Raw genomic sequence first — 27219 nt, forward strand, 5'->3', positions numbered from 1 at the left:
ATACCAATAATGGTTAACATAGTATTGTTGGGTTAATAAGAAACACAGATAAAATACATACAACAATAACAGCACAAAGGAAGGACAAGAAAGTGGAGCTATACTAGAGCAAAGATGTGATATCTTTGTGAAATTGAGTCATCTTAATGGGATGAAGTTTCAAATAACTTATTCTTCATATTTTAATACCTAGAGCCACCATAAAAAATATTGTTAGACTAGATAAAAACACAAGATCCAATTATAGACTGTCCGTAAGAGACATATTTCATATTCAGAAACACAAATAGGTTGAAAGTGAAAGGATGATAAAAGATATACCATGCAAAAAATAACCACAAAAGAGCTAGAGAGGTATTTTCAGATAAAAAAGTCTTTAAGATAAAAACATCATATTAGAAAGGGACACTTCATAACGATAAAAAGGTCAACTTAGGAAAATATAACAAAACAGCATAGTATATTCTTTTTATAAGCACATGGAATACTGTTTTTTGATAATACAATTAGTTGGGGTGAGAAACAAGTCCCATTAAATGTAAAATGACTGAAATCCCTCAAAGTTTGTTTACTACCCACAATGGAATTAAATTAGAAATTAACAACAGAAATTAATTTGGAAAACCTCCAAATATTTGGAAATTAAACAAAAGAATAACCCATGAGTCAAAACAGAAATCACAAGTAAAATAGAGAAATATTTTGTACTGAACAAAAATACAACATATCAAGAGTCATGGTATGTCACTAAATCAATGCTTTGAGGGAAATTTATAAAATGCTAGATAAGAAAAGAAAGAGGATATAAAATCAATAGTCTGAGTCTCCAAACCTTAGAAAACTAGTAAAAGATGAGCAAATTAAAATTAAAGCAATCAGATGAATGGGAATAATAAAGACTGAGGCAAAAATCAACAAAATAAAAAACCACATAAATAGAGAACGTCAATGAAACCAAAAGTTAGTTCTTTGAAAAGATTAACACAACTGATAAATCTTTAGCTAGACTGACCAAGACAAAAAATAGAAAAGACACAAATTACAAAATCAGAAATGAGTAAGGAGACATCACTGCCAATCCTACAAAAAAGATTGTAAGGAAATATCATGAACAACATTACGCCATTAAATTTGCAATATACATGAAATGGACACATTTTTGAGAGACACAAATTACCATAATGAATCAACATGAAACAGAAAATTGGGGTAGATCTATAATAAGAACATTAATTAGTAATTAAAAACCTTCACACAAAGAAAAACCTAGGCTTTAAGGGCTTCTCTGGTAAAGTCTACCAAATTAATAAAGAAGAAATAATACCAATCTTCCACAAACTCTTTCAAAAAACAGAGCAGGACGGAACAGTTCCCAGTGGACTCTATGAGGCTAGTAACCAGGTTAGTGGTCTAGTGGTTAAGATTTGATGCTCTCTGGGCTGAGGCCTGGGTTTGTTTCCTGCACAGGGAATCACACCACCTGTCTCTCAGTTGTAATACTGTGGCAGCTGTGTGTTGCTGAGATGTTGAAAGCTACACCACTGGTACTTCAAATACCAGCAGGTTCACTCACAGTGGACAGGTTTTACTGGAGCTTCCAGACTGAGACAGACTAGGAAGAAGGATCTGGCCACCGATTTCTGAAAAAATTGGCCATGAAAATCCTAAGAAGCTGTGGAACATTGTCATATAGCGCCAGAAGATGAGAGGATGGCACAAAACAAAAACAAAAACAAAAATCCGGCAGGGTTCAGCTCTGCTGTACACAGGGTTGCTAGGAATCAGAATTGACTTGACGGCATTAACAACCAAGTACCTAGGTATTACCCCTTATAAAAGTAAAATACAAAAATCCTTAACAAAATATTAGCAAACTGAATCCAGCAGCATATAAAAAGGATTATAAATAACTATGTGAAATTTTTCTCAGAATGCAAGATTGGTCTAATACCTGAAAATCAATGAATTAATACACTATATTAATAGAATAAAGGAAAAAGCCTGTATAATCATTTCAGCCAAAACGAAAAAAAAAAAGAAAGTCAATCAATCATCATAAAAACACCCAACAAATTATGCTAGAGGGAAATTTCCTCATCCTACTACAGGGTATGAACATACAATTTACACCTAATGACATCCTATTTAATCTTAAAGACAGATTGTTTTCCTCTTAAGATCAGGAACAAAGCAAACCTATCTTCTCTCACCACTTTTTTAAATACTGTACTAGAGATTTTAGACAGTACAATACGGCAAAAAAAACCCCCAGAAATTAAAGACATAGACAGAAAGAATTAAAACTGTCTTTATTTACAGATGACATGATCCTGTATGTAGAAAATCCAAAGAATCTACAAAAAAAACACACCAACAACCCAAAAACTATAGAACTAATGAAAATATTTTGTAATTCTGCAGTAACAAAAAACTGTTTTCATATATTAATAAAGAATAGTGTAGAACAGAAATTAAGAAAACAATTACATTTACAACAGCATAAAAAATGAAAACACTTAGAAATAAATTTAACAAAAGTAGTATAAGACTTGTATACTGCAAATCATAAAAAGTTGCTAATAGAAATTAAAGAGTATCTAAATAAATAGAGAAACAATCTATATTTATAGACTGGAAGATTCAATATTGTTAAGAGGGCAATTTTCTCCAAATTAGTCTACAGATTCATTATATTCTCCATCAAAATTCCAGCAAGTTTTTGTGTAAAAATTGACAAGCTGATCCTAGAATTTATACAGAAATGCAAAGGACTTGTAATAATCACAACTTTGAAAAAGAATAAAGTAGGAGGACTTAACACTATCTACTTTTAAGAACTTACTCTAAAAGACAAATACTGTCTGTTCGCACTTATATGTGGAATCTATAAAAGCCAAAATACAGAGTAGAATGAGTGGAATGGTGGTTGCCAGAGGCTGGAGGGTAGGGGAAATGGGGAGATGCTGGTCAAAGAGTATAAACCTCCAGTTATAAGATGAACAAGTTCTGGAGATCTAATAATAACAGCATGGTGACTACAGTTAACAATACTATATGACATACTTGAAAGCTGCTAACAGAGTAAATCTTAAATGTTAGCACCACACAGACACAAAAAGGTAATTACGTAAGGTGATGGAGGTGTTAACTTTATTGTGGTAGTCATCTCACAATATCAAATCATCACGTTGTACATCTTATACCTACATATGTTATGTCAATTATATCTCAATAAAGCTTAAAAAAAACCACTCTAAAACTATTGTAATCAATATGAGTGGTATGAATGTAAGAATAGATAGACTAGAAAATCCAAAAATAAAACTTTGCATTTATGGTCATTTAATTTTCAACAAAAGCGCCAAGGCAATTTGATTGGAGAAGGATAGTCTTTCACCAAATGGTGCTTGGACAAATGAATACCTATATGCAAAAAGTGGACTTATACCCTTATACTGTATCATACACAAAAATTAACTTAAAAGAATGGTTCATAGGGGCCAGTCCCGTGGCTGAGTGGTTAAGTTAGCACTCTGCTTCTGCAGCCCAGTGTTTCACCAGTTCAGATCCTGGGCATGGACCTAGCACCGCTCATGAAGCCATGCTGAGGGGGCATCCGCATAGCAGAGTCAAAAGGACCTACAACTAGAAATATACAACTACGTACTGGGGGGCTTTGGAGAGAAGAAGGGGAAAAAAAAATAGACTACTGGCAATATATGTTAGCTCAGGTACCAATCCTTAAAAAAAACGTTCATGGGGCAGGCCTGGTGGTGCAGCAGTTAAGTGTGTATGTTCTGCTTCAGTAGCCCAGGGTTCGCCGGTTAGGATCCTGGGTGCGGACATGGCACCGCTTGGGAAGCCATGCTGTGGCAGGCGTCCCACTATAAAGTAGAGGAAGATGGGCATGGATGTGAGCTCAGGGGCAGTCTTCCTCAGCAAAAAGAGGAGGCTTGGCAGCAGATGTTAGCTCAGGGCTAATCTTCCTCAAAAAAGAAAAAACAGGTTCATATACCTTAATCGAAAAGATGAAATGATTAAACCCTCTAGAATAAAACAGAAGAAAATTTAGAGTTAGGCAAAATGTTCACAGACAAGACACCAAAGGCATGACCAGAGAAGAAAAACTGATAAATTACTTCATTCAAATTGAAAACTTTTGTTCCTCAAAAGGCATCAATAAGCAAATTAATAGAAAGCTGCAGAAAAAAACTGCAAATCATTTATGTGATAATAGACTTGTATCAAGAATACAAAAAGTACTCCTATAAAATCTCTCTCGATAATTGTTAGAACAGACAGAAAATCAATAAGGATAGAAAAGACTTGAACAACACTATCAACCAATTTTGACCTAACTAACATAAAAACAAAAGTAGAATACATATTCTTTCTCTGAGCAAATAGAACATTTATCAAGATAGACTATACTGTGGGCCATAAAACAAATTTCACTAAGTTTATAAGCATTCAAATCATATAAAGTATGTTGTGTGACTACAATGGAATTAAACTATAAATCAGTAACAGAAAGTTATCTGGAAAGTTCTCAGATATTTACAAACTAAATATCACACATCTAAATAATCCATGGGTCACAGAAACAAGTCAAAAGGGAAATTAGAAAGTATTTTAAATTTAATGAAAATGGAAATATCCAGATTTAGAGGATATAGCTAAAGCAATAATAATAGAGAAATTTATAGAAATAAATTACTATATTAGAAAAAAAGAAAGGCCTCAAATCAATTATCTCAGTTTCCACCTTGAGAAACTAAAGAAGAGAGGAAGTGAAACCCAAAGTAAGCAGAAGAAAGGAAATAATAAAGAAAAGAGTAGAAATCAATGAAACAAAGCAGAAAAACAATAGAGAAGTTCAATGTAACCAAAATTTCATTTAAGAAAAATAAACACAATTGATTAGCTCTAGACACACTGATGACAGAGAGATAGCGATGAACAACTTTATGCTGAACTTGTTGAAGAGAATTCAACAACTTAGATGAAGATATTTTCTTTCAAGACATAAATTGATCAGTCTTATCTCTACTAAAGAAATTTAACTTGTAGTTAAAAACATCCCTACAAAGAAAGCTCTAGGCCCCAATGGTATAATTTATATCTGAAGAAGAAATAATACTCTATTAAACTTTTCCAGAAAATTAAAGAGGAAAGAATATATTGCAACTCATTCTACAAAGCCAGCATTACCCTGGTACCAAAAAGTAGTCAGAGACATTTAATAAAATAAAAAAAGATACATATCCCTCTTGAACACAGACGCAAAAATTCTTAGAGAAATTTCAGCAAATCATGTCCAACAATACCTAAAAAGACAGTATGTTGTGTCTGTGTTTTAACTAAAGAATTTAAGGTTGAGTTTAACATTTGAGAATCAACCAACTGAATTCACCACATTAACAGTCTTATAAAAGAAAAACAGCATAATGATCTCAATAGATGTAGAAAAGCATCTGACAAAATCCAACATTTATGCCTAATAAAAAGTCTCAGAAAACCAGGAATAGAAGAAACACTTCCTCAACCTGAAAAAAGGTATCTATGAAAAACTTACGGTTAACAGTCTTAATAATGAAAAACCCTAATTTTGCTTAGTGAAAGAAGCCAGACCAAAACAACAACAGTAACAAAAGTCAGAAGTACATATTGTATGATTCTATTTCTCTAAAATTCTAGAAAGTGTAAACAAATCAGTTAGCAGATTAATAACTGCCCAAGGGAGGACAGTGGCAGGAAGGCAGGTAGGGAGGAATTACAAAGCGGCATGAGAAAATTTTTGAGTATGATGGATATATTCATTATCTTGCCTGTGGTAGTTCTACTAGCATATATATGTCAAAACTCATCAAATTATGCATTTAAATTTACAGTTTATTTTATGTTAATTATACATGCATAAAGTTACAATTTAAAAAAAGACTGCTTGGCAGGTATATGGAAGTTCTTGTTTTTCAAACAAACTTGTCAATAATTCCTTATATGTATAGTTTAAGCAAGAAAGAGGATGTGAAACTCCAATTAGACAGTCCATACTCAAAGTAAAGACCTTGGCTTTATTTCAAAAGACCTTTTTTACCTTGAATTAAAACAAAATGTTTAAGTTAAAACATCAAAGTTGCATTTTTTCTTTCGAAACGATTTCCCTGTTTTCACTAACTTTTTGAATAACCTGGACAACTAAAGTCTCAAATATGTCTCAACACATTGCTTCTATTACCTGTGACTATCTACCTAAACATACCATACCATGCCTGATTAAAAGAAGGTAACAAATGTATGTATAGGACTCGTTAATTCTCTGTGAAATATGCTCTTTAATAACGTGGTTAATAGTTTAAAAGTTCACAGGTTTCACAGAAACACTAAACTCATCTGCAATGGAGTATGACAAAAATACTTTGGAAATACTTTGCTTCTACTTTCATGTGCACAGTTGAAGGTAAAAAAAATGATGTTATAGAGTTGTTGCATTATCTGCAGAGGTGCCCTTTTCTGTCCATTTTTCTCCCATCTTCACAGAGGTGTTTTAAAAAGACTGTTGGTCAATTCAACCGTGGAACAAGATAAGTGCCACAAGGCAGGAAGCAGGGCATTTTAATATTCTCAAATATCAAGAAAATCACATCCTATTAAGGACACATTAAATTAATGATATCTTATTAACTAATATTCCATCAGTACAAATCAAAGTACATTGGATGCTTCTAACAGCATATGTTCTGAATTTAGAACAGTGTGGCAGTGGTATGATTTCCTCCATAGTAATAGCATGATATTTATTAAGCTTTTATAGCCAAAGCCGTTTTACAGAAAAGAAAACAAAAAATTAGAGTCATATACCTTTATAATTAGCTACGATTAACAAGCAATAAATTATTTAAGTTAAAAATCATCTAAGCGATTTTTTAAATCCCTTACCGGTATCTATGAACAAATATACCCTTAAAAATAGAGTTCATCATATTTTCAATTTCATCTTGATTTTCTTGTAGCTGAAATGAAAAAAAAATAAAATACATAAATTAAAACAGCGATTATTTTATTCGGAATGAACAGTTCTGTTTTTAATTCCTCACTATTCTCATTCTGGGTAATTATCACTCCTTTTTCTCACCTGTAATACAGCAGATGTCTGAAACCAGTTTTCTCGCATCATTTCTAAAGTTTTACTACAGTGGCTTTTGAACTTTTCTTTCTGTCTCTCTCGACACAAACGACACAATGTCTAACAAGGAGGGGTACTGGCTAAGTATGGCCCAATTCCTATCTCCTTTGGGTATAGACCTCAATTCCTATACCTCTTCTATCCACATCAGTTCCCTGGCTTGGTTTTGCCTTTCTTGGTAACAGAGCATTCTTGCTTATCATATTTGCCACTATACAAGAAACTTCCTATTCCACCTAAAGGATCCAAATATTGCTCTGCATCTGATTAGCCCATAACAGAGTAGGGCGAGTTCCCAACATAGGAGGCATAACTGAAGATAGCAAGGATCCAGCCATTAGTGGTGGAATGCAGCAACAAAATAAAATACTATAGCAAAGATACAAATTTCAGGCAACACTACTGACCAGAGTTGACTTTGAGTTTATTCACTGCCCCCAAAGGAATAAAAGCCCTGATAAAAAATTACATACATAACTATGTACTGGGGCTTTGGGGGCGAAAAAGGAAGAAAAAAGGAGGAAGATTGGCAACAGACGTTAGCTTAGGGAGAATCTTCCCCTGCAGAAAAAGAAAAAAAAATTACATTCAAGGTGATATTTCTTATTCTAATTTGTTCTGCAGTAATAGTGAAATATTTGCTTTTACTGCATACTCAATTGTGACAATAAAATTCCTTCAGATTTATTCTTTTGCTATATGCCTTGTTTCAGGTTTTAGTGAAATAAATTCAGGAATACTTCTATAGTAAATCATTCAAATTACTGTAACTTACTATAAGTTTTAAAAATTACTTTTGCTAAGTTTATTATATAAAAATTAACTAATTTATAAGAGGCATACAGTTTGGATAGCAGTACTTAATGAAGCACAGTTCCAAAATTTACTTCTGTAATATTTTAAATGTAGTATATGTTATGAATTGAACTGTGCTCCTCAAAAATTCATATGCCGGGGCTGGCCCCGTGGCCGAGTGGTTAAGTTCGCGCGCTCCGCTGCAGGCGGCCCAGTGTTTCGTTGGTTCGAATCCTGGGCGCGGACATGGCACTGCTCGTCAGACCACGCTGAGGCAGCGTCCCACATGCCACAACTAGAGGAACCCACAACGAAGAATACACAACTATGTACCGGGGGGCTTTGGGGAGAAAAAGGATTTTTTAAAAATGAAATCTTTAAAAAAAAAAAAAAAATTCATATGCTGAAGTCCTAACACCTAGTACCTCAAACCTTATTTGGAAACAGGTTGTGGCAGATGGAATTAGTTAAGATGGTTACACTGAAGTAGGGTGGGTCCCAAATCCAATATGACTGGTGTCTTTATTGAAAAAAAGGAGAAATTTAGAGATAGACTCACACACACACACACACACACACACACACACACACACACACACACACCGGAGAAGGCCATGTGAAGACTGGAGTTATCTTTGACTTGTAGCCTATAGAACTATGAGATAGTAAATTTCTGTTCTTAAAGCTACTCAGTTTGTGGTATCTGTTATAGCAGCCCTAGGATGCTAATATAGTATGGGTAATAATTTAATCATAAGTATGTTGCTTCTGGTTGCCTGTTATAACACATTATTCATTGAAAGCAATTTACTTGTAGCAATGTGATATTATTCTGTTTCCAAGTTAAAATTCTTTTTCCAAGACTAATATGGCAGATCTAAAACTTTATTTCCAATTGGGTGAATAAAAATGTTACCTACTAAAAACCTAGTTTAAAATCACTTTCAAGACATCTAAGAAAATTTTATCATAAAACTAGGATCAATCTTATTCAGAATAATGCCTTATTATCAACTAATAACTAGTCTCTGGCTTTCTCCTGGAAATGGAGCTTTGCTAGCCCCCAGTTCTGACATTAGCATTTGTCATGCTTTTTGAGCCCACAGCCTGATAATCTTTCTGAGTTACCTAACTCCCAGACCACCTTCTTTCAAAAGTAGGATTGTTGTGCCATCAGACAGCACTCAGATAATCTCTGGGTGAACATTCTAGTTTCATTTGAAAACTCTGAGATCAAATAATATAACTGAAAAAATAAATTTTAAAAATATACATAAACCTTTTTACAAAGAATAAAAAAACTAATATTATATATATTTACTACACATTTACAGGACGTGAGAATCTCAGTTACCATAAAACTTACTTCTTTGCGTTTCTGAAGCAGTAACTCCAACCTTTCATTGGCCCTCTTCCCAATCATTTTATTTCTCTCAGCTTCATATTGTCTCTGTGTATTATCCTGATGAATACTGAGGTTTAAGGCAACATTCACCAGGGCAGTCATGAGCTTCATGGCTATGAAATAAAGAAAGATTTAGCATTCACCTATGAATCAGACCTTTATCCATAAGATTACAAATTGGTAAGAGAAACGGATGAAGGAAATAAACTAGTCAATATTTATGTATGACAATCCAGGCATAACTTAAAAAGAAAGAGAGAAATTATTTTATAGAAATAAAGTTTTCTTCTCAGTCTGCAACATAACTTTCTCTGCCTCAGCATCCCTATAGCTTAGCTCATTAATATTCTCCACTTAAAAACAGCAGCATTCTAATTACCAGCAGGAAAGATTTAAGCAGTGTCTTCAACAACCCCTCTCCCCACCCTCAAATACACACACTTTAGTGAGGGCACAGAATCAAGTCTACCAGACCTCTCTTCTGACCACGAGTTCTGTATATACGATTGCTTCCTTAATACCTTTACTTAGATGTGTCAAAGGTGCCTTAAATGTTCACAATCAATTCATGATCTTTACCCCAAAGATGGTCCTATGTCTGTGTTCCTCACCTCACTGAATGGCATAATCTCTAACCCCTGAAAAACAGACTGATCCTACCAAACTCACTAAATTCAGTAAAAATGTATTTTGTGAACTTCTAATTGACCTATTTTTCCTAGTCACAGTGTTAATCTACTTTTAAATGTTCACTTGTACTTATAAATCTTAAGTATTGTCAAACTTCTGTTTCAGTCCTCTGAAAAGCAGGTATGACACAAACTTTTGTGTATGCTTATGTTCTTTATTGATATGATGAGAGTGTAGGAAATAGTAGAAAAGGAATAAGAGTTTGTGCTGGTAATAACTTCCCTCTTCTTTTATTTTTAGGTTATTCATCTATATATACAAACGTTCAGTTATAAAACTGAACTGATCAGTGTTTTGGAAGAACTGATCCACTTATCTGCAAATATATCCATAACGAAATACGAACATGCAGTTCTTTTAAAACTTCACTATTGCCTGTTAATTACATCTATAAACATACATGCATAACGCTGTATCTCTATCTATATACACACTGTGACACACACACACAATTTGTTATTCTGAAACTCTCTCTACATTTTGGCTAACTCCATGTTAATAGTGATTGCTGCTGCCCTTAAACCAAAATATAAGTCATAAATCCTGAAAAAGAAATTTACATTATTAACCACTTAGAAATGTATTTAATGAAAATGCTGCCCTTTTTCTGAGATAGTATCTCAATATGGTAAATTGAGAAATATTCTTGTGTTTCAAAATACAGGCTAGTGATTTTCTAGCATTTTATACATTGTCAGTAGAATATCTGGTGATACTATGAAGGTTAAAAGTACTTCCTAAATTAATCTGTATAAAAAAGTAGACTAGATCAAACACAGGAGGGATCTGGCTCATTCAAACTGCCCAAGTCAGGGATAACAGATTAACAGAGCTTGTCCTGAGCATACAAAGTCATACCCAACAGAGCTTAATTTAGTATATACTTCTAGATCTCTAAAACAAAATGACTTGAAGATCAAGGTGTTGGCAAGCATTAAAATTAACACCAACTCTGGCTAGAATTCACCAGTGGAAGCTGAGACAGATTTTCTTGAATTTAATGGCTTTTGCTTTCAGTTTTATATCTCCTTGTGCACCCAGATCCCAAACTCCAGTTGTCATTTGTAATGACCCTCCTACCATGCTAGATATATAAACAACAAAATAATCAACGTACTAAAACAAAGAAAAATGCAAAATGATCAATACATTTTCATAAAAGTATCAGATACAATATAGCAGTATTGACTGAGACAAAATGTTTATGAATCTGTAAAATTTAAACTTCACTGAAATTTTCATTTCACATACCAACATATAAGCAAATAAACAGCTATTAAAGAGAGACTTCTAATTTAAGGACATAGACACAACATGGGGATTGTGATGTCTTGTTGAGTCCACTGAAAAAAGGCTCATTCCTGCAAAGTGAGCACTAATTAAGTTTTACTGGTATTAACAACAAAACGGTTTTATGAATTAATAATCCTACAGGAATTCAGCCTGGATTCTGTGACAAGAGCTTTGAAGTGGCTTCTCCTTAACAACCAAAGAGAAGAATATTTCTTCTAGCCTTCACATCTTAACTGCTGGCTACAGAATGACAAACTTGTTCTGGTGCTGTGCTACTCAGAAGTGTGGTCTGCAAATAGGTGCTGACCACAAACAACTTGTTATCAGTTCATTACAGTACAAATTTGAAAATAAGTTTTTAGAATTTTTTTTTTTATTAATGTTATGATAGATTACAACCTTGTGAGATTTAAGTTGTACATTATTGTTAGTCATGTTGTGGGTACACCACTTCCCCCTCTGTGCCCTCCCCCCACCCCTCCTTTTCCCTGGTAACCACCGATCAGATCTCCTTATCAATATACTACCTTCCACGTATGAGTGGAGTCATACAGAGTTCGTCTTTCTCTGACTGGCTTATTTCGCTTAACATAATACCCTCGAGGTCCATCCACGTTGCTGTGAATGGGCCAATTTTGTCTTTTTTTATGGCTGAGTAGTATTCCATTGTGTATATATACCACATCTTCTTTATCCAATCATCAGTTTCTGGGCATGTAGGTTGGTTCCACATCTTGGCTATTGTAAATAATGCTGCAATGAACATAGGGGTGCAACGGACTCTTGAGATTTCTGATTTCAGGTTCTTAGGATAGATAACCAGTAATGGGATGGCTGGGTCATAGGGTATTTCTATTTTTAACTTTTTGAGAAATCTCCATACTGTTTTCCATAGTGGCTGTACCAGTTTGCATTCCCACCAACAGTGTATGAGGGTTCCTTTTTCTCCACAACCTCTCCAACATTTGTCGCTCTTGGTTTTGGATGTTTTTGCCAATCTAACGGGTGTAAGGTGATAGCTTAGTGTAGTTTTGATTTGCATTTCCCTGATGATTAGCAATGATGAACATCTTTTCATGTGTCTATTGGTCATATTCATATCTTCTTTTGAGAAATGTCTGTTCATGTCCTCTGCCCATTTTTTGATCGGGTTGTTTGTTTTTTTGTTGTTAAGCAGTGTGAGTTCTTTGTATATTATGGAGATTAACCCTTTGTCAGATAAGTGGCTTGTAAATATTTTTTCCCAATTAGTGAGCTGTTTTTTTGTTTCAATCCTGTTTTCCCTTGCCTTGAAGAAGCTCTTTAGTCTGATGAAGTCCCATTTGTTTATTCTTTCTATTGTTTCCCTCAACTGAGAGTTATAGTGTCCAAAAAGATTCTTTTGAAACTGATGTCAAAGAGTGTACTGCCTATATTCTCTTCCAAAAGACTTATTGTCTCAGGCCTAATCTTTAGGTCTTTGATCCATTTTGAGTTTATTTTGGTGTGTGGTGAAAAAGAATGGTCAATTTTCAATCTTTTGCATGTGGCTGTCCAGTTTTCCCAGCACCATTTGTTGAAGAGACTTTCTTTTCTCCATCGTAGGCCGTCTGCTTCTTTGTCGAAGATTAGCTGTCCATAGAAGTGTGGTTTTATCTCTGGGCTTTCAATTCTGTTCCATTGATCTGTGGACCTGTTTTTGTACCAGTACCATGCTGTTTTGATCACTGTAGCTTTGTAGTATGTTTTGAAATCGGGGATTGTGATTCCGCCGGCTTTGTTTTTCTTGCTCAGGATTACTTTAGCAATTCGCGGTCTTTTGCTGCCCCATATGAATTTTAGGATTGTTTGTTCAATTTCTGTGAAGAATGTTCTTGGGATTCTGATTGGGATAGCATTGAATCTGTAGATTGCTTTAGGTAGTATGGACATTTTAACTATGTTTATTCTTCCAATCCATGTGCATGGAATGTCTTTCCATCTCTTTATGTCATCGTCAATTTCTTTCAAGAAAGTCTTGTAGTTTTCATTGTGTAGATCCTTCACTTCCTTGGTTAAATTTATCCCAAGGTATTTTATTCTTTTCATTGCGATTGTGAATGGGATTGAGTTCTTGAGTTCTTTTTCTGTTAGTTCATTGTTAGTGTATAGAAATGCTACTGATTTATGCATGTTAATTTTATACCCTGCTACTTTGCTGTAGTTGTTGATTATTTCTAATAGTTTTTCTATGGATTCTTTGGGGTTTTCTATATATAAGTCCATGTCGTCTGCAAACAGCAAGAGTTTTACTTCTTCGTTACCTATTTGGATTCCTTTTATTTCTTTTTCCTGCCGAATTGCTCTGGCCAGCACCTCCAGTACTATGTTGAATAGGAGTGGTGAAAGTGGGCACCCTTGTCTTGTTCCTGTCCTCAGAGGGATGGCTTTCAGTTTTTGTCCATTAAGTATGATGTTGGCTGTGGGTCTGTCATATATGGCCTTTATTATGTTGAGGTACTTTCCTTCTATACCCATTTTACTGAGGGTTTTTATCATAAATGGGTGTTGGATCTTGTTGTTTTTAGAAATTTTTATAACAATCTGACGGAGTAACACTATGTTGAATCTAATAATAAAATAACACTAAGAAATACATATTTCATTTTTCTTGAAATCCACCTTATTGCATTTTAAAAAAGTACTAGATTGTGACAGATTGGTAATTAAAAAATTCATCTTTCACTACAGAGGGTTCAAGAAGCACTTAATTAGTGCTTCTCCATTCATCGACCAATCCAACATATACTTAGCACTGATTCTACATACTAGAAGCTTAAAAGTGAACAAGACAGAGTACCCGTCCTCACAATTTTAACATTCTAGCAAGGAGGCGCAGAAGACAATAAACAGATAATATACAAATGAAAGAAAAAGTCAGCTAAAGGAAAATCTATAAAGAAGAATAAAGTATGGTAAAAAACATATATGGTAAAAAGGTTAGGGAGTAAAGAGAGTGGTCAGGCAGAAAGGCTTCTCTGAAGAGCTGACATTTGAGCATGAAGTGAAGGAATGAGCATGTGATTATATGACGGAACAATGTTCCAGGGAGAGGGAAAAAAAAGCGAAAAGTTTATGAGGTAAAATGTTATGAGGAGAGAACTCATAAAGGAGCAAAGTATTTAGTGTGGCTGAAGCACAGAAAGAGGCAGAGGCAGGAGATGAGGCTGAGGAGGAAATCAAGAGGCCAGGTTACAAGGGTTCTACTAGGATCTAAGCAGCACTCAGGAATTAAATCTAAATGAGGTAAGACCCACTGGAAAATTGGCTGTGGGTGAGAAAAAGTCTGGTTTACAGTTTAAACTGCCGTGTGAACACATTATAGAAGAGTAAAAGTGGAAGCAGGGAGACCAAGTAGAACACTGAATGAGAGCTGAAAATATTTTGCCAGAAGTTTGCAATGATGGCTTAAAGTAGTAGCAATAGGTAGAGACAAATGGTTAGGTGTAAAGTATATTTTGAAGGTAGAGCTGAAAGAATATGATAGATTATAATGTAGGAATGAGAGAAATAGAAAAGGTGAGGGCAATTATAAAGTTTCATGCTTATCAGGTACTACGTGGAAATGTCTAGAAGATAATACATTTAGGAGTCATCATCAAAGATACTGGTATTTAGAGCCATAAAACTGCACATCCATCCAATGATAACTATTCAGCCATTGGAAAAAATGAGGCATGATTCATGTGCTGAAAAGAAAAACCTGCCAAAATATTTGCTGATGGGAAAAACAGGAAGATGCCTGTCAGTCTAAATATATTATGCTATCATTTATGCAAAAAGAAGTAACGTGTTTATTTTTATGTGCAAGTCATTCATCTAAACTCTATACACATATTCATTTATACCTCACAACTCTATCAAGTACATACTATTATAATTGTTGTGTTTTTTTTTTTTTTAAGATTGGCACCTGAGCTAACATCTGTTGCCAATCTTTCTTTCTTCTTCTTCCTCTCCCCAAAGCCCCATAGGACACAGCTGTATATTCCAGTTGCAGGTCCTTCTAGTTGTACTATGTAGGATGCTGCCTCAGCATGGCCTGATGAATGGCGCTATGTCTGCGCCCAGGATCCAAACTGAGGAAACCCTGGGCTGCCGAAGCAGGGTGCAGAAACTCAACCACTCGGCCACGGGGCTGGCCCTATAATTGTCTTTTTTTACATCGGAGAAAACTGAGGCACAGATCGGCTAAGAGACTTGCCAGTTACATAGCCAGTAACTAACAAAGACAGAACTTGACTACAGGCAGTCATGCTCCGTAGGCGAACTTCTTAACCACTACACTATACTGCTTCCCACTGAATATGTATGTGCTCTTATATTCATAAAATATTTCTGTAAAGATATATAAGAAACTGGCAACCCTGGTTGCCTTCAGGAAAGAATATGTGATGCCTGAGAGGCATGGGCAGAAGAGTAATATTTCACTATAAAACTTTTTTATTTTGAATTTTAAGCCACATGACTGTATCACCTCTCCCAGTATCATTTTTTTTTTGAGAAAGATTAGCCCTGAGCTAACATCTGCTGCCAATCCCCCCCTTTTTTTTTTTTGGTTTCCAATTTTTTTTTATTTATTGAGTTATTGATAGGTTACAATCTTGTGAAATTTCAGTTGTACATTAACATTTGTCAGTCATGTTGTAGGTGCACCACTTCACCCTTTGTGCCCACCCCCCACCACACCTTTCCCCTGGTATCCACTAAACTGTTCTTAGTCCATAATTTTAAATTCCTCATATGAGTGGAGTCATACACAGATTATCCTTCTCTCGCTGGCTTATTTCACTTAACATAATTCTCTCAAGGTCCATCCATGTTATTGCAAATGGAATGATTTTGTTCTGTTTTGCAGCTGAGTAGTATTCCATTGTATATATGTACCACATCTTCTTTATCCATTCGTCTGTTGCTGGACACTTAGGTTGCTTCCACGTCTTGGCTATTGTAAACAGTGCTGCAATAAACATTGGGGTGCATAGGACTTTTGGTATTGCTGACTTCAAGCTCTTTGGATAAATACCCAGTAGTGGGATGGCTGGATCGTATGGTAGTTCTATTTTTAATTTTTTGAGGAATCTCCATACTATTTTCCATAGAGGCTGCACCAGTTTGCATTCCCACCAGCAGTGTATGAGGGTTCCTTTTTCTCTGCAACCTCTCCAACATTTGTTGCTATTAGTTTTAGATATTTTTGTCATTTAACGGGTGTAATGTGATATCTTAGTGTAGTTTTGATTTGCATTTCCCTCATGATCAGTGATGATGAGCACCTTTTCATGTGCCTATTGGCCATCAGTATATCTTCTTTGGAGAAATGTCTGTTCATGTCTCTAGCCCATTTTTTGATTGGGTTGTTTGATGTTTTGTTGTTGAGTTGCGAGAGTTCTTTATATATTATGGATATTAAGCCTTTGTCAGATATATGACTTGCAAATATTTTTTCCCAGTTAGTGGGTTGCTTTTTGGTTCAATCCTGTTTTCATTTGCCTTGAAGAAGCTCTTTAATCTGATGAAGTCCCATTTGTTTATTCTTTCTATTGTTTCCCTTCTCTGAGAAGGCATGGTGTGCGAAAAGATCCTTTTAATACTGATGTCAAAGAGTGTACTGCCTACGTTTTCTTCCAGAAGCCTTATGGTTTCAGGTCTCAGCTTTAGGTCTTTGATCCATTTTGAGTTTATTTTGGTGAATGGTGAAAAACAATGGTCAATTTTCATTCTTTTACATGTGGCTTTCCAGTTTTCCCAGCACCATTTGTTGAAAAGACTTCCTTTTCTCCATTATATGCCCTCAGCTCCTTTGTCAAAGATAAGCTGTCCATAGATGTGTGGTTTTATTTCTGGGCTTTCAATTCTGTTCCATTGATCTGTGCACCTGTTTTTGTACCAGTACCATGCTGTTTTGATTACTGTAGCTTTGTAGTATGTTTTGAAGTCAGGGATTGTGATACCTCCCGTTTTGTTCTTTTTTTCTCAGGATTGCTTTAGAAATTCGGGGTCTTCTGTTGCCCCATATGAATTTTAGGATTCTTGGTTCTAATTCTGTAAAGAATGTCATTGGGATTCTGATTGGGATGGCATTGAATCTGTAGATTGCTTTAGGTAGAACGGACATTTTAACTATGTTTATTCTTCCAATCCATGTACATGGAATGTCTTTCCATCTCCTTATGTCGTCATCCAATTCTCTCAGAAAGGCCTTGTAATTTTCATTATACAGGTCCTACACTTTCTTAGTTAAATTTACCCCAAGGTATTTTATTCTTTTTGTTGCGATTGTGAATGGTATTGTATTCTTGAGTTCTTTTTCTGTTGGTTCATTATTGGAGTATAGAAATGCTACTAATTTATGCAAACTGACTTTATACCCTGCAACTTTGCTGTAGTTGTTGATTACTTCTAACAGTTTTCCAATGGATTCTTTAGGGTTTTCTATATATAAGATCATGTCGTCTGCAAACAGAGAGAGTTTCACTTCTTCCCTCCCTATTTGGATTCCTTTTATTCCTTTTTCTTGCCTGATTGCTCTGGCCAGGACCTCCAGTACTATGTTAAATAAGAGTGGTGATAGAGGCCATCCTTGTCTCGTTCCTGTTTTCAGGGGGATGGCGCTCAGTTTTTGCCCATTGAGTATGATGTTGGCTATGGGTTTGTCGTATATGGCCTTTATTATGTTGAGGTAGTTTCCTTCTATGCCCATTTTGTTCAGAGTTTTCATCATAAATGGCTGTTGGATCTTGTCAAATGCCTTCGCTGCATCTATTGAGATGATCATGTGGTTTTTATTCCTCAGTTTGTTGATGTGGTGTATCATGTTGATTGATTTGCGGATGTTGAACCATCCCTGTGTCCCTGGTATGAATCCCACCTGATCAAGATGTATGATTCTTTTGATGAATTGCTGAATTCTGTTTGCCAAAATTTTGTTTAGAATTTTTGCATCTATGTTCATCAGTGATATTGGCCTGTAGTTCTCTTTTTTCGTGGTGTCCTTGTCAGGTTTTGGTATCAGCGTGATGTTGGCCTCATAGAATGTGTTAGGAAGTGTTCCATCTTCCCTAATTTTTTGGAATAGCTTGAAAAGGATAGGTATTAAATCCTCTCTGAAAGTTTGGTAGAATTCCCCAGGAAAGCCATCTGGTCCGGGGGTTTTATTCTTTGGGATGTTTTTGATTGCTGTTTTAATCTCTTTCCTTGTGACTGGTCTGTTCAAATTGCCTGCCTCTTCTTGAGTGAGCTTTGGGAGATTGTAGGAGTCCAAGAATTTATCCATTTCCTCTACGTTATCCATTCTGTTGGCATATAGTTTTTTGTAGTATTCTCTTATAATCTGTTGTATTTCTGCAGAGTCTGTTGTTATTTCTCCTCACTCATTTCTGATTTTGTTTATTTGAGCTTTCTCCCTTTTTTTCTTTGTAAGTCTGGCTAGTGGTTTGTCAATTTTATTTATCTTCTCAAAAAACCAGCTCTTTGTCTCATTCATCCTTTCTACCGCCTTTTTCGTTTCAATAGTATTTATTTCTGCTCTGATTTTTATTATTTCTCTCCTTCTGCTGACTTTGGGCTTGATTTGTTCTTTTTTCTCTAGTTCAGTTAGGTGTGCTTTAAGGTTGCTTATTTGGGAGCCAATCCCCCTCTTTTTGCTGAGGAAGACTGGCCCTGAGCTAACTTTCGTGCCCATCTTCCTCTACTTTATATGTAGGACGCCTACCACAGCATGGCTTGCAAAGCGGTGCCATGTCCGCACCTGGGATCTGAACCAGCAAACTCCGGGCCGCCGAAGCGGAACGTGAGAACTTAACTGCTGCACCACTGGGCCGGTCCCCAACTATCATTTTTTAATAGAAATAATAAAATCATGGAATTTATTTTCACTTATTCACTGAGGAGTGAATACAGAAAAGATAAAAAGGTTTGAAGATCAGTTCTGAGATAATCCACATATTTAGAGTCTAGCTTTCTAAGGTCTACCAGGACAGTATTCCAGAAAACAAGTGAAGATAGTGCTTCAAGAAGGAAGAAGCAGCTATGTCTTTCAAGACAGAGAAAGATGACAACTGGGAGCTGCCGAGGGATTTGGACAATAAGAAGGTAATTGCTGACCTCAACAAGAGCAGAGGCAATGAAGAGGTAGAGACAGATATCTGATTGGAGTGGGTTCGCAGAGAATAAGAGGGGAGTGAGCAGAGACAGTGAACAGAAGGTATTCTTTGAGATTTGCTGTAAAGAAAAGGAGAGAAATGAGATCGTAGTTAGAGCGGGGTGAGGAAACATGGGAGCGTGTGATGGTCAGTTTTATGTGTCAACTTAGGTAGGCTATAGTGTCCAGTTATTTAATCAAACACTAATTCAGGTGTTACTGTGATAGTATTTTCTAGAAATGGTTAACATCCACAATCAGTTGATTTTAAGCAAAGGAGGTTACCCTGAATCATGTGGTGGGCCTCATTCAATCAGTTGAATACCTCAAAAGTAAAAACTGAGGATTCCTAGAGAATTTCTGCCTCGACACTGCAGAACTCCTACCTGAATTTCTAACCTGCTGGCTTGCCATACAGATTTCAAATTTGCCAGGTCCCACAATCACATGAGCCAGTTAATTAAAAATAAATCTCCCTCCCCCCAAATATACATATATATCCTTGTATGTGTGTGCATATATGGTGTGTGTGGGGGAAAAAAACCCTATATACATATATATATATGTAAGTAAGTATATCTCCTATTGGTTCCATATCCCTGGAGTGCCCTGTCTGATACAGAGTGTTTCTAAAAGATAAAACCTGTTATAGCATATTAGTATAATGACAAGGATTATCTCACAAAAGGGAAGAAACTGAAGTTAGGAGAGAGAGAACAACTTGAACAGCAAAGTTCTTGAGGTGGTGAACAGGGATGGGATCCACTGCATAAGGGCAAGAACTGACCTTAGATAGAAGGCACTGTAGTAAAAGAAAAAGCAGACTATATGGGTACAGCTGAACCTAGGTAAATAGGTTTAATCCTTAAAGGATTCTCCAAAACCACTCCAAACCACAATATATTACCTTAATATATCAATGTGGAAAGCAGAAAGATGAGCAGAGAGCACACAAATCAAACCAGAAAGTCTTGAAAAAGCATGACAACTTACATGTAAAGGAAAAATACTGTTTTGCTCTGTAGAACCCAGAAGCATTCAGGAATTAGGTTCTACAGAAGATGGAGTGATGTAAAATTTGAAAATAGGAGTATTATTTCAAAGTTTATATATTAAGTACCTAAATCCCCAAATCTCCACTCCAACCTAGGCAGTCAGGCAATTCTTCCACCACATACCCATCTTGGAAGTCCAGAAGTATATTCCCTGAAGAAAATAAACCTGAGACTTGGAATCATCAGACACAGAGGAGGGATATATGTGAAGTGCAGAATGCTCCTCTACTGTGCCCAACTCCCAAATAGGAGACAGCAATCAAACTTAAGCAGATTGAAAGATCCTTTTGCAAAGAAACTGAATTTCCCCAGGGAAAATAATTATTAACACCAACAGTTTAGGGTCTACAATGATAATGCTAGCTGACCACAGGACTACTCTACAGAGATGCTCACCAAAGAAGCTAGAGCCACTGCCCTACCCTGTCAAACACAACACATACACACACACAGCCCCCTTCTCTGGCAATCAGCTTTTTAGTGTCTCACTCTCAGCAATAACTAGAGAGCCAAGTAACAGATATTTGAGCAAAGTTTCCAACATGAAAGACAGCGGTAAAAGCAGAGAATCAGAAAAGAAGAGGTCCATGTATGGAGCAGAAAAAAAACTTCAGAGTAATAATTAACACTGTCAAAGAGATAAAATATATTACATCCAGAAAACAATGTTTAAAAAAAAATATGGAGAATGAGAAACAACCCCAGGAAAATTTAAATTGATAGTCAAAATTAAATTCAATAAAGTTGAAGAAATACAAGAAAAGAAAACACAAAAAGACTAAGAAATGGAAAAGAGAAGAGAAAAAAGAAACTCAGGAGTGCTTAATGAGATTAACATCTAAGCAACAGGTATTTAACAGGTGCCCAGCATAATGAATGGGAAAAAATGTATACACATCAGAGTACTTCACCATGTTATTCCAGAAAACCAGAAACAAAGAGAAAAGTCTAAAAGCTTCCAAAACCAAGAAACAGGATCAGAATCAGGAATTGAAACAGCATTGGACTTCTCAACAGCAATACTGGAAGCTAGAGGAAAAATTCTGAAGAAAATTTTCAACGTGAATTCTACATTGGGCCAAAAAATTAAATGTGAGAATACAATATACTTTTCAGATATTTAAAGTTTCAAATATATACTTTCCCAATACCCTGTTTCTCAAGAAACTATCAAAAAATATGCTACGCAAAAAGGAGAGTAAATTAAGAAAACAAGCAAGCAAAAGATGATAGAGGATCCAACAAAAGACAAAGCATTCAAACAATGGCAGAAAAGTTAAGTAACTTAAAGAATATCTACATCTTAGATAATAAGGCAGCCATATTAAATACGATTTTAAAAAATTAAATGTATACCACAAAATTGATTATAATATTATTTGTTTAAAAACAAAACAAAGAATCTTAATAAATATACACGTGAGAGGAAAACAAAGGAAATATCAACATGTTATGGCACACTTAGTTATCATTATGGTTAATTTTTATTTTTGTGTTTTTCTCCTTTTCTGAATTCTCTATAAATAGTATATGTAATTTTATATGTGCAGAAAACGTTTAAATGTACAATATGGAAATGTTAATGAAAAATCTACAAAGAAATTTCTTAATGTCTCTGCCTTCTTCAGAACTAAACCAAGTTTTATCATTCTATGATAGTTATAACATCAGACAATTATTGAGCTATTTGTATATGTTAAATATTTAACATGAATTATTTCAGTTAAGTCTCACAACACTCCCAGGGGATGAGACTATTAGTATCAGTATTACACAGATGAGGAAAGTGAGGCACACAAGTAAATTGTACAACATCACTAAGTTAGTAAATAGAAGATACGCAACGCTTGTTAAGTGACTTTAAAAATCATGATTTCTTTACAAAAACTGTCCCCTAAAAGAAAGCTAATTTTCATACCTGATAATAGAAAGAGATAAATCTAAGAAAATGACAGTTCTTTAGAAAACTTCAGACATTACTCTACACACCCATATTTACAGGTTTGAAAGAGCAATTGCATTTTTAAAGTTTACTGTATTTTATGGATACAGTTACAAGATATAGTGGCATTTGCAGATCTTGCCAATTACTGGGCATCAATCACATGAGAACACCAATAGCCTACTATATACAAACCCTACTGAAAGAAAACTGAACTGAAAGAAACTGAAAAGAAAGTGAAAAACTGAAAGAAAGTGTTCTACCTAGAGGAGGGGTAAGAAAAACAAAGGTGATAAAATTTTAAAAATGCACTGATGAAAGGACAAAGCAATGAGAAGGTGAAGACTCTAGAAGAATTTTAAAAAATGAATATAATGAACATAAAATATAAGAAAGGAAGAGAAATTACATATACACTATGGTCGGCTCTTTGGGGTTGCCAGACTGACCTAAATTTTTCAGGTCCTAACCAGAAAACCCAGAAACATTCTATGTGATTAAGAGTTATGAAATACTAAATTTAATAAATAGAATTTGGGACCTGAGAATCAAAAGATAAGTAAAATAAAAAGGCATGCTGGTTTTCTGTTTGTTTTTTTAATGAGGAAGACTGGCCCTGAGCTAACGTGTGTGCCAATCTTTCTTTATTTCGTCTGTGGGACGCACCACAGCATAGCTTGAGGAGCAATGTGTAGGTTCATGCCAGGGATCTGAACCGACGAACCGTGGACCACTGAAGCGGAGTGCATGAACTTAACCACTACACCATCAGGCCATCTCCATGATGTTCATTTTTCTAATAGCAATTTTTGAAAGACCTAATTTATTTACTTGTTTGTTTCTGATTTCCCCATTTGCAATGTCTTTTATTACTAAAATAGAGTAGACGTTCAATAAAATCTGAGTAAAAACATAAATGAAGGGAAACACTGTAAACACTATTAGCTCTTCCTGTCCTACAGAATGAGAGCAGCAGCTTACTTAATGTCAGGCATTGGTCTGACCTCTCCTAATTTTTTTTAATGAGTGAGGTAGCTATTATTATCTTCCTCACTTTGCATATGAAGAAAGTGAAGAGAAATAAGTTAAGGACTGGTCCGAGTTACCCAATGAATAAAAGGCAGAGAGGGATATGGATCCAGATAGCGTGGCCCAGAACCCATTCTATCAACCACTATATTACATAGTTTCAGCAACTGAAAGCCAAAGAAAAGATGTGTCAATTTGCTGAGGCAAAATAAATTTCAGTCTACTGTTGGAGAACAAAGCAATTTCATATACCATATCTTTCCTCAGAGTCAAAATCCACAGACACAGACTTGATAAGAAATGTTAATCAATAATGAATCATATGTCAACATAAAATCAACCATATGTCAACATAATAATGTTAAATAATAAGGTATAAAAAAATGTTTAGTCCTCAGGAGTCTGGGAGTGAGCCCTTGTTAACTACAGGTGAAGACTGGCCTCCCATCATACTGAGGTCAACTGAATGTCATATGAAGATCTTAACCATATTTTCTAATTTTTCCAAAATTCATTTTAGAAAAAATAGAATAGAATTAATCATCATGCCATTATTAATACAAATTTTGTATTCTTAATTCCCCTTTGTTCAAATTAGCATTTTCACCTTAGAACTGAAGCGGCCAAAAACAATTTATTTGTAACATCATAGAAAATTATGTGAGAAAACAGAAAATATTTAAACCAACATTAATCATCCTGCAAAGTGACATCTAACAAAAACTTGAAGTCAATAACTTGTGAAGTAATGGCATACATTTTAAAAGCAAATACCTAAGAATAATATAACTATAAATCTGAAAAACTGATCCTTTGAGAGTACAGAATTATCTTCTTAATACCGACAACAAAGCGGTAAAACAAAAAGAATGCTATTTTGACCTTGGAAAAACAAAGACTATTTTCTCATGAAAATTTCACCAAATTGGAAAAAAGAAATGTGCCCAATGTCAGACTGTAAATCCCCCAAAATAATGACAAAATGTTACTTATACAAATTAAATCCACAAACTATGTTCTAATAAGTCCAACTGAGATAGCTATTTAGAACAGAAATAAGGGGACTTAATTCTGAAGATTAATAGTAAATGAAAACTGTAGTGTAATGTGAGGCTTCTTTTGTAAGATGGGTCAAACAAACAGGACACTATGTGTTAAAATTTCAATTAAGAGAACAGAAAAGAAAACACAGAAAATATTTACTAATAGTCTGTTTCAATTTAATGGTAAAAAGAATTCCAAAAAGAGGGAAAGCAGGCGCCGGCCTAGTGGCATAGTGGGTAAGTTCACCTGCTCCACTTCAGCAGCCCAGGGCTCATGGGTTCAGACCCCGGGCATGGACCTATACACTGCTCATCAAGCCATGCTGTGGTGACATCCCACATACAAAATGGAGGAAGACTGGCATAGATGTCAGCTCATGGCCACTCTTCCTCAAGCAAAAAGAGGAAGATTGGCAACAGTTGTTAGCTCAGGTCCAATTTTCCTTACAAAAAAAAAAAGAGGGAAAGCACAGTTTACTTCCAATGAAAAAATGAAACTACTTATAACTGTATAATAAACAGAACTAAAGAACTACAGAATGTTGAAAATTTTTAATTAAAATGTGGCAGAAGTATAGAATTAAATGCAATGCATAAACACTGACAACAGGGGGACATTATTTAACTGATAACAAGGAAATGGGATATTGGGAAAACAGATTAAAAGTACTACTGATAAGACCACTTTGATGACTTATGAAGCTCTGGAACTCATCATATCTGTACCCTACAAAACAACTAACCTGAATGTCTCTCTTCTCAGCTAAGATATAAGCAATGTGAGGGAGCACTTTATTCCAAAGCCGATAAGCATATCTGGCCATAACTGCCTTGTAACTGTCCATGCACATAGTCTCTGAAGCAGAGGATTAAATATTCCTGCCCACTTTATCTAGTCCCCAAGACTCCTCCTGCAAAGTGAATAAAAATGATTAACTTTTCATCTACCCCTTACACATATCATGAAAAAAACAAAACAAAACAAAATAAAGAAGAGGGCAATGATGAGAACAGAAAAGTCCTTGAAAAGATTGATGATTATTATCCAGCCTGGAATTAAGCTCTCAGCAAGATCTGTGTGCTTTGTTGAAGGGTAGGTGACTGCTATGTCTCACAATTTATGAAACTGAGCCTTGGAAGATATGATCATTAATGTAGACACATAAGAATTACGGGAATATTTTGAAGTAAAATTGAGAATGACTTGAAAAATAGGCTTTAACTTTTGAAAATCAGTATAAACATAATGTTGATCTTCCTCTGCTTTTCCTGATATCTGATTTTGAAAAGTAATTTCAAATTTAAGTAGGCTAAACAAGGATATAAAACGTTCTTAAGAGAGACAAAATGGCAATTATCAAGCAGTTTTAAAAGCTATCATGATGAAAGGTAAATTGTTGGAAAAGAAAGATGGAAAGGCCCTGGAAGAGGAGGGAGCTACTCAACTCAAAATGAATAGGAAGAAAGCCATAACTAAAATATATTTACGCATAATAAGGAAATTGAAATGTTTTAAAAGTCAAAATATTCTGCTTATTTCTACAATATAGTTTTCCTTCTCTTGTGTTTTTTTCTTTTGGGAGTGAGGAAGGTTGTCCCTGTGCTAACAGCTGTGCCAACCTTACTCTATTTTGTACGTGGGACGCCACCACAGCAGGGATTGATGAGGGGTGTGTAGGTCCTCACCCAGGATCCAAATCTGTGAATCCTGGGCCACCAAAGTAGAGTATGCTAACTTAGCCACACTGCCACTGGGCCAGCCACTCTTGTGTTGTTTTTTTTTTCCCCCAAAGATCAGCACCTGACCTAACAACTGTTGCCAATCTTTTTTTTTTTTTTTTTCTGCTTTATCTCCCCAAATCCCCCCAGTACACAGTTGTATATCTCAGTTGCACGTCCTTCTGGTTGTGTCATGTGGGACACCGCCTCAACGTGGCCTGACGAGCAATGCCATGTCCGCACCCAGGATCTGAATCGGCAAAACCCTGGGCCGCCATAGCAGAGCACAGGGACTTAACCGGTCGGCCACGGGGCCGGCCCCCTCTTGTGTTCTTAAACAGAGTATGTGGCATATATTTAATCTTTTATACAAAATGCACACAGCTTTCCAGATTAAGAAGAGGTAGCTCATTCCTAAAGAAAAGCCCCAGATTGCTATCTTGCTATTCGTCTTTTTTTTGGGTTACAAGTTATCATTTCACACTTCTATCAGAAGGATAACATCTAATGTTTGTCATCCATTCATTTGTTGCTTCTCCTTTTCTCTTGGCCTTGGGACACCAGATAATAACTTTTTGTGACAGACCCTGGCTATTCAGAAGCAATTTATATTTTATGTTTCAGTTTTATTTATTTCAAATCACTGAATTTACTATGCATCTGACAACAAGCTAAATGGACATTATTGTACACAGGTAGAAGACAGTAAGATGAAAAGTAAATATAGACTATAAAAAAAGGAAAAAAGGAAACACCAAAAGCAGAAGACATTAAAAGTCTTAAAATTAGAAAAAATACATAGTATATTTACAACACCTTTTGAAAAAAAATACAACTAGGTACAATATGCTAATATTATATAGAGTCATCCATATATTTTCCACTCCTCTTTCCCCCTTAC

At 35.4% G+C, this 27219-nt stretch overlaps 1 protein-coding gene across 6 annotated transcripts in view; it reads right to left on the bottom strand.

The window, feature by feature from the left end:
* Positions 1–27219, bottom strand: part of STAG1 (STAG1 cohesin complex component) — a 363800-nt gene that overhangs the window by 135105 nt on the left and 201476 nt on the right. For all 6 annotated transcript variants that reach the window (XM_070576138.1, XM_070576137.1, XM_070576141.1 and 3 more), the window contains 2 exons: positions 9348–9499; positions 6940–7013 (listed from right to left, as the gene is read on the bottom strand). In XM_070576138.1, the coding sequence (XP_070432239.1) occupies positions 6940–7013; positions 9348–9499 (226 nt within the window). The remainder of the gene's footprint in view (positions 1–6939; positions 7014–9347; positions 9500–27219) is intronic.

Source organism: Equus przewalskii, chromosome 15 (genome assembly GCF_037783145.1).
Source record: "Equus przewalskii isolate Varuska chromosome 15, EquPr2, whole genome shotgun sequence".
Classification (NCBI taxonomy): Eukaryota; Metazoa; Chordata; class Mammalia; order Perissodactyla; family Equidae; genus Equus; species Equus przewalskii.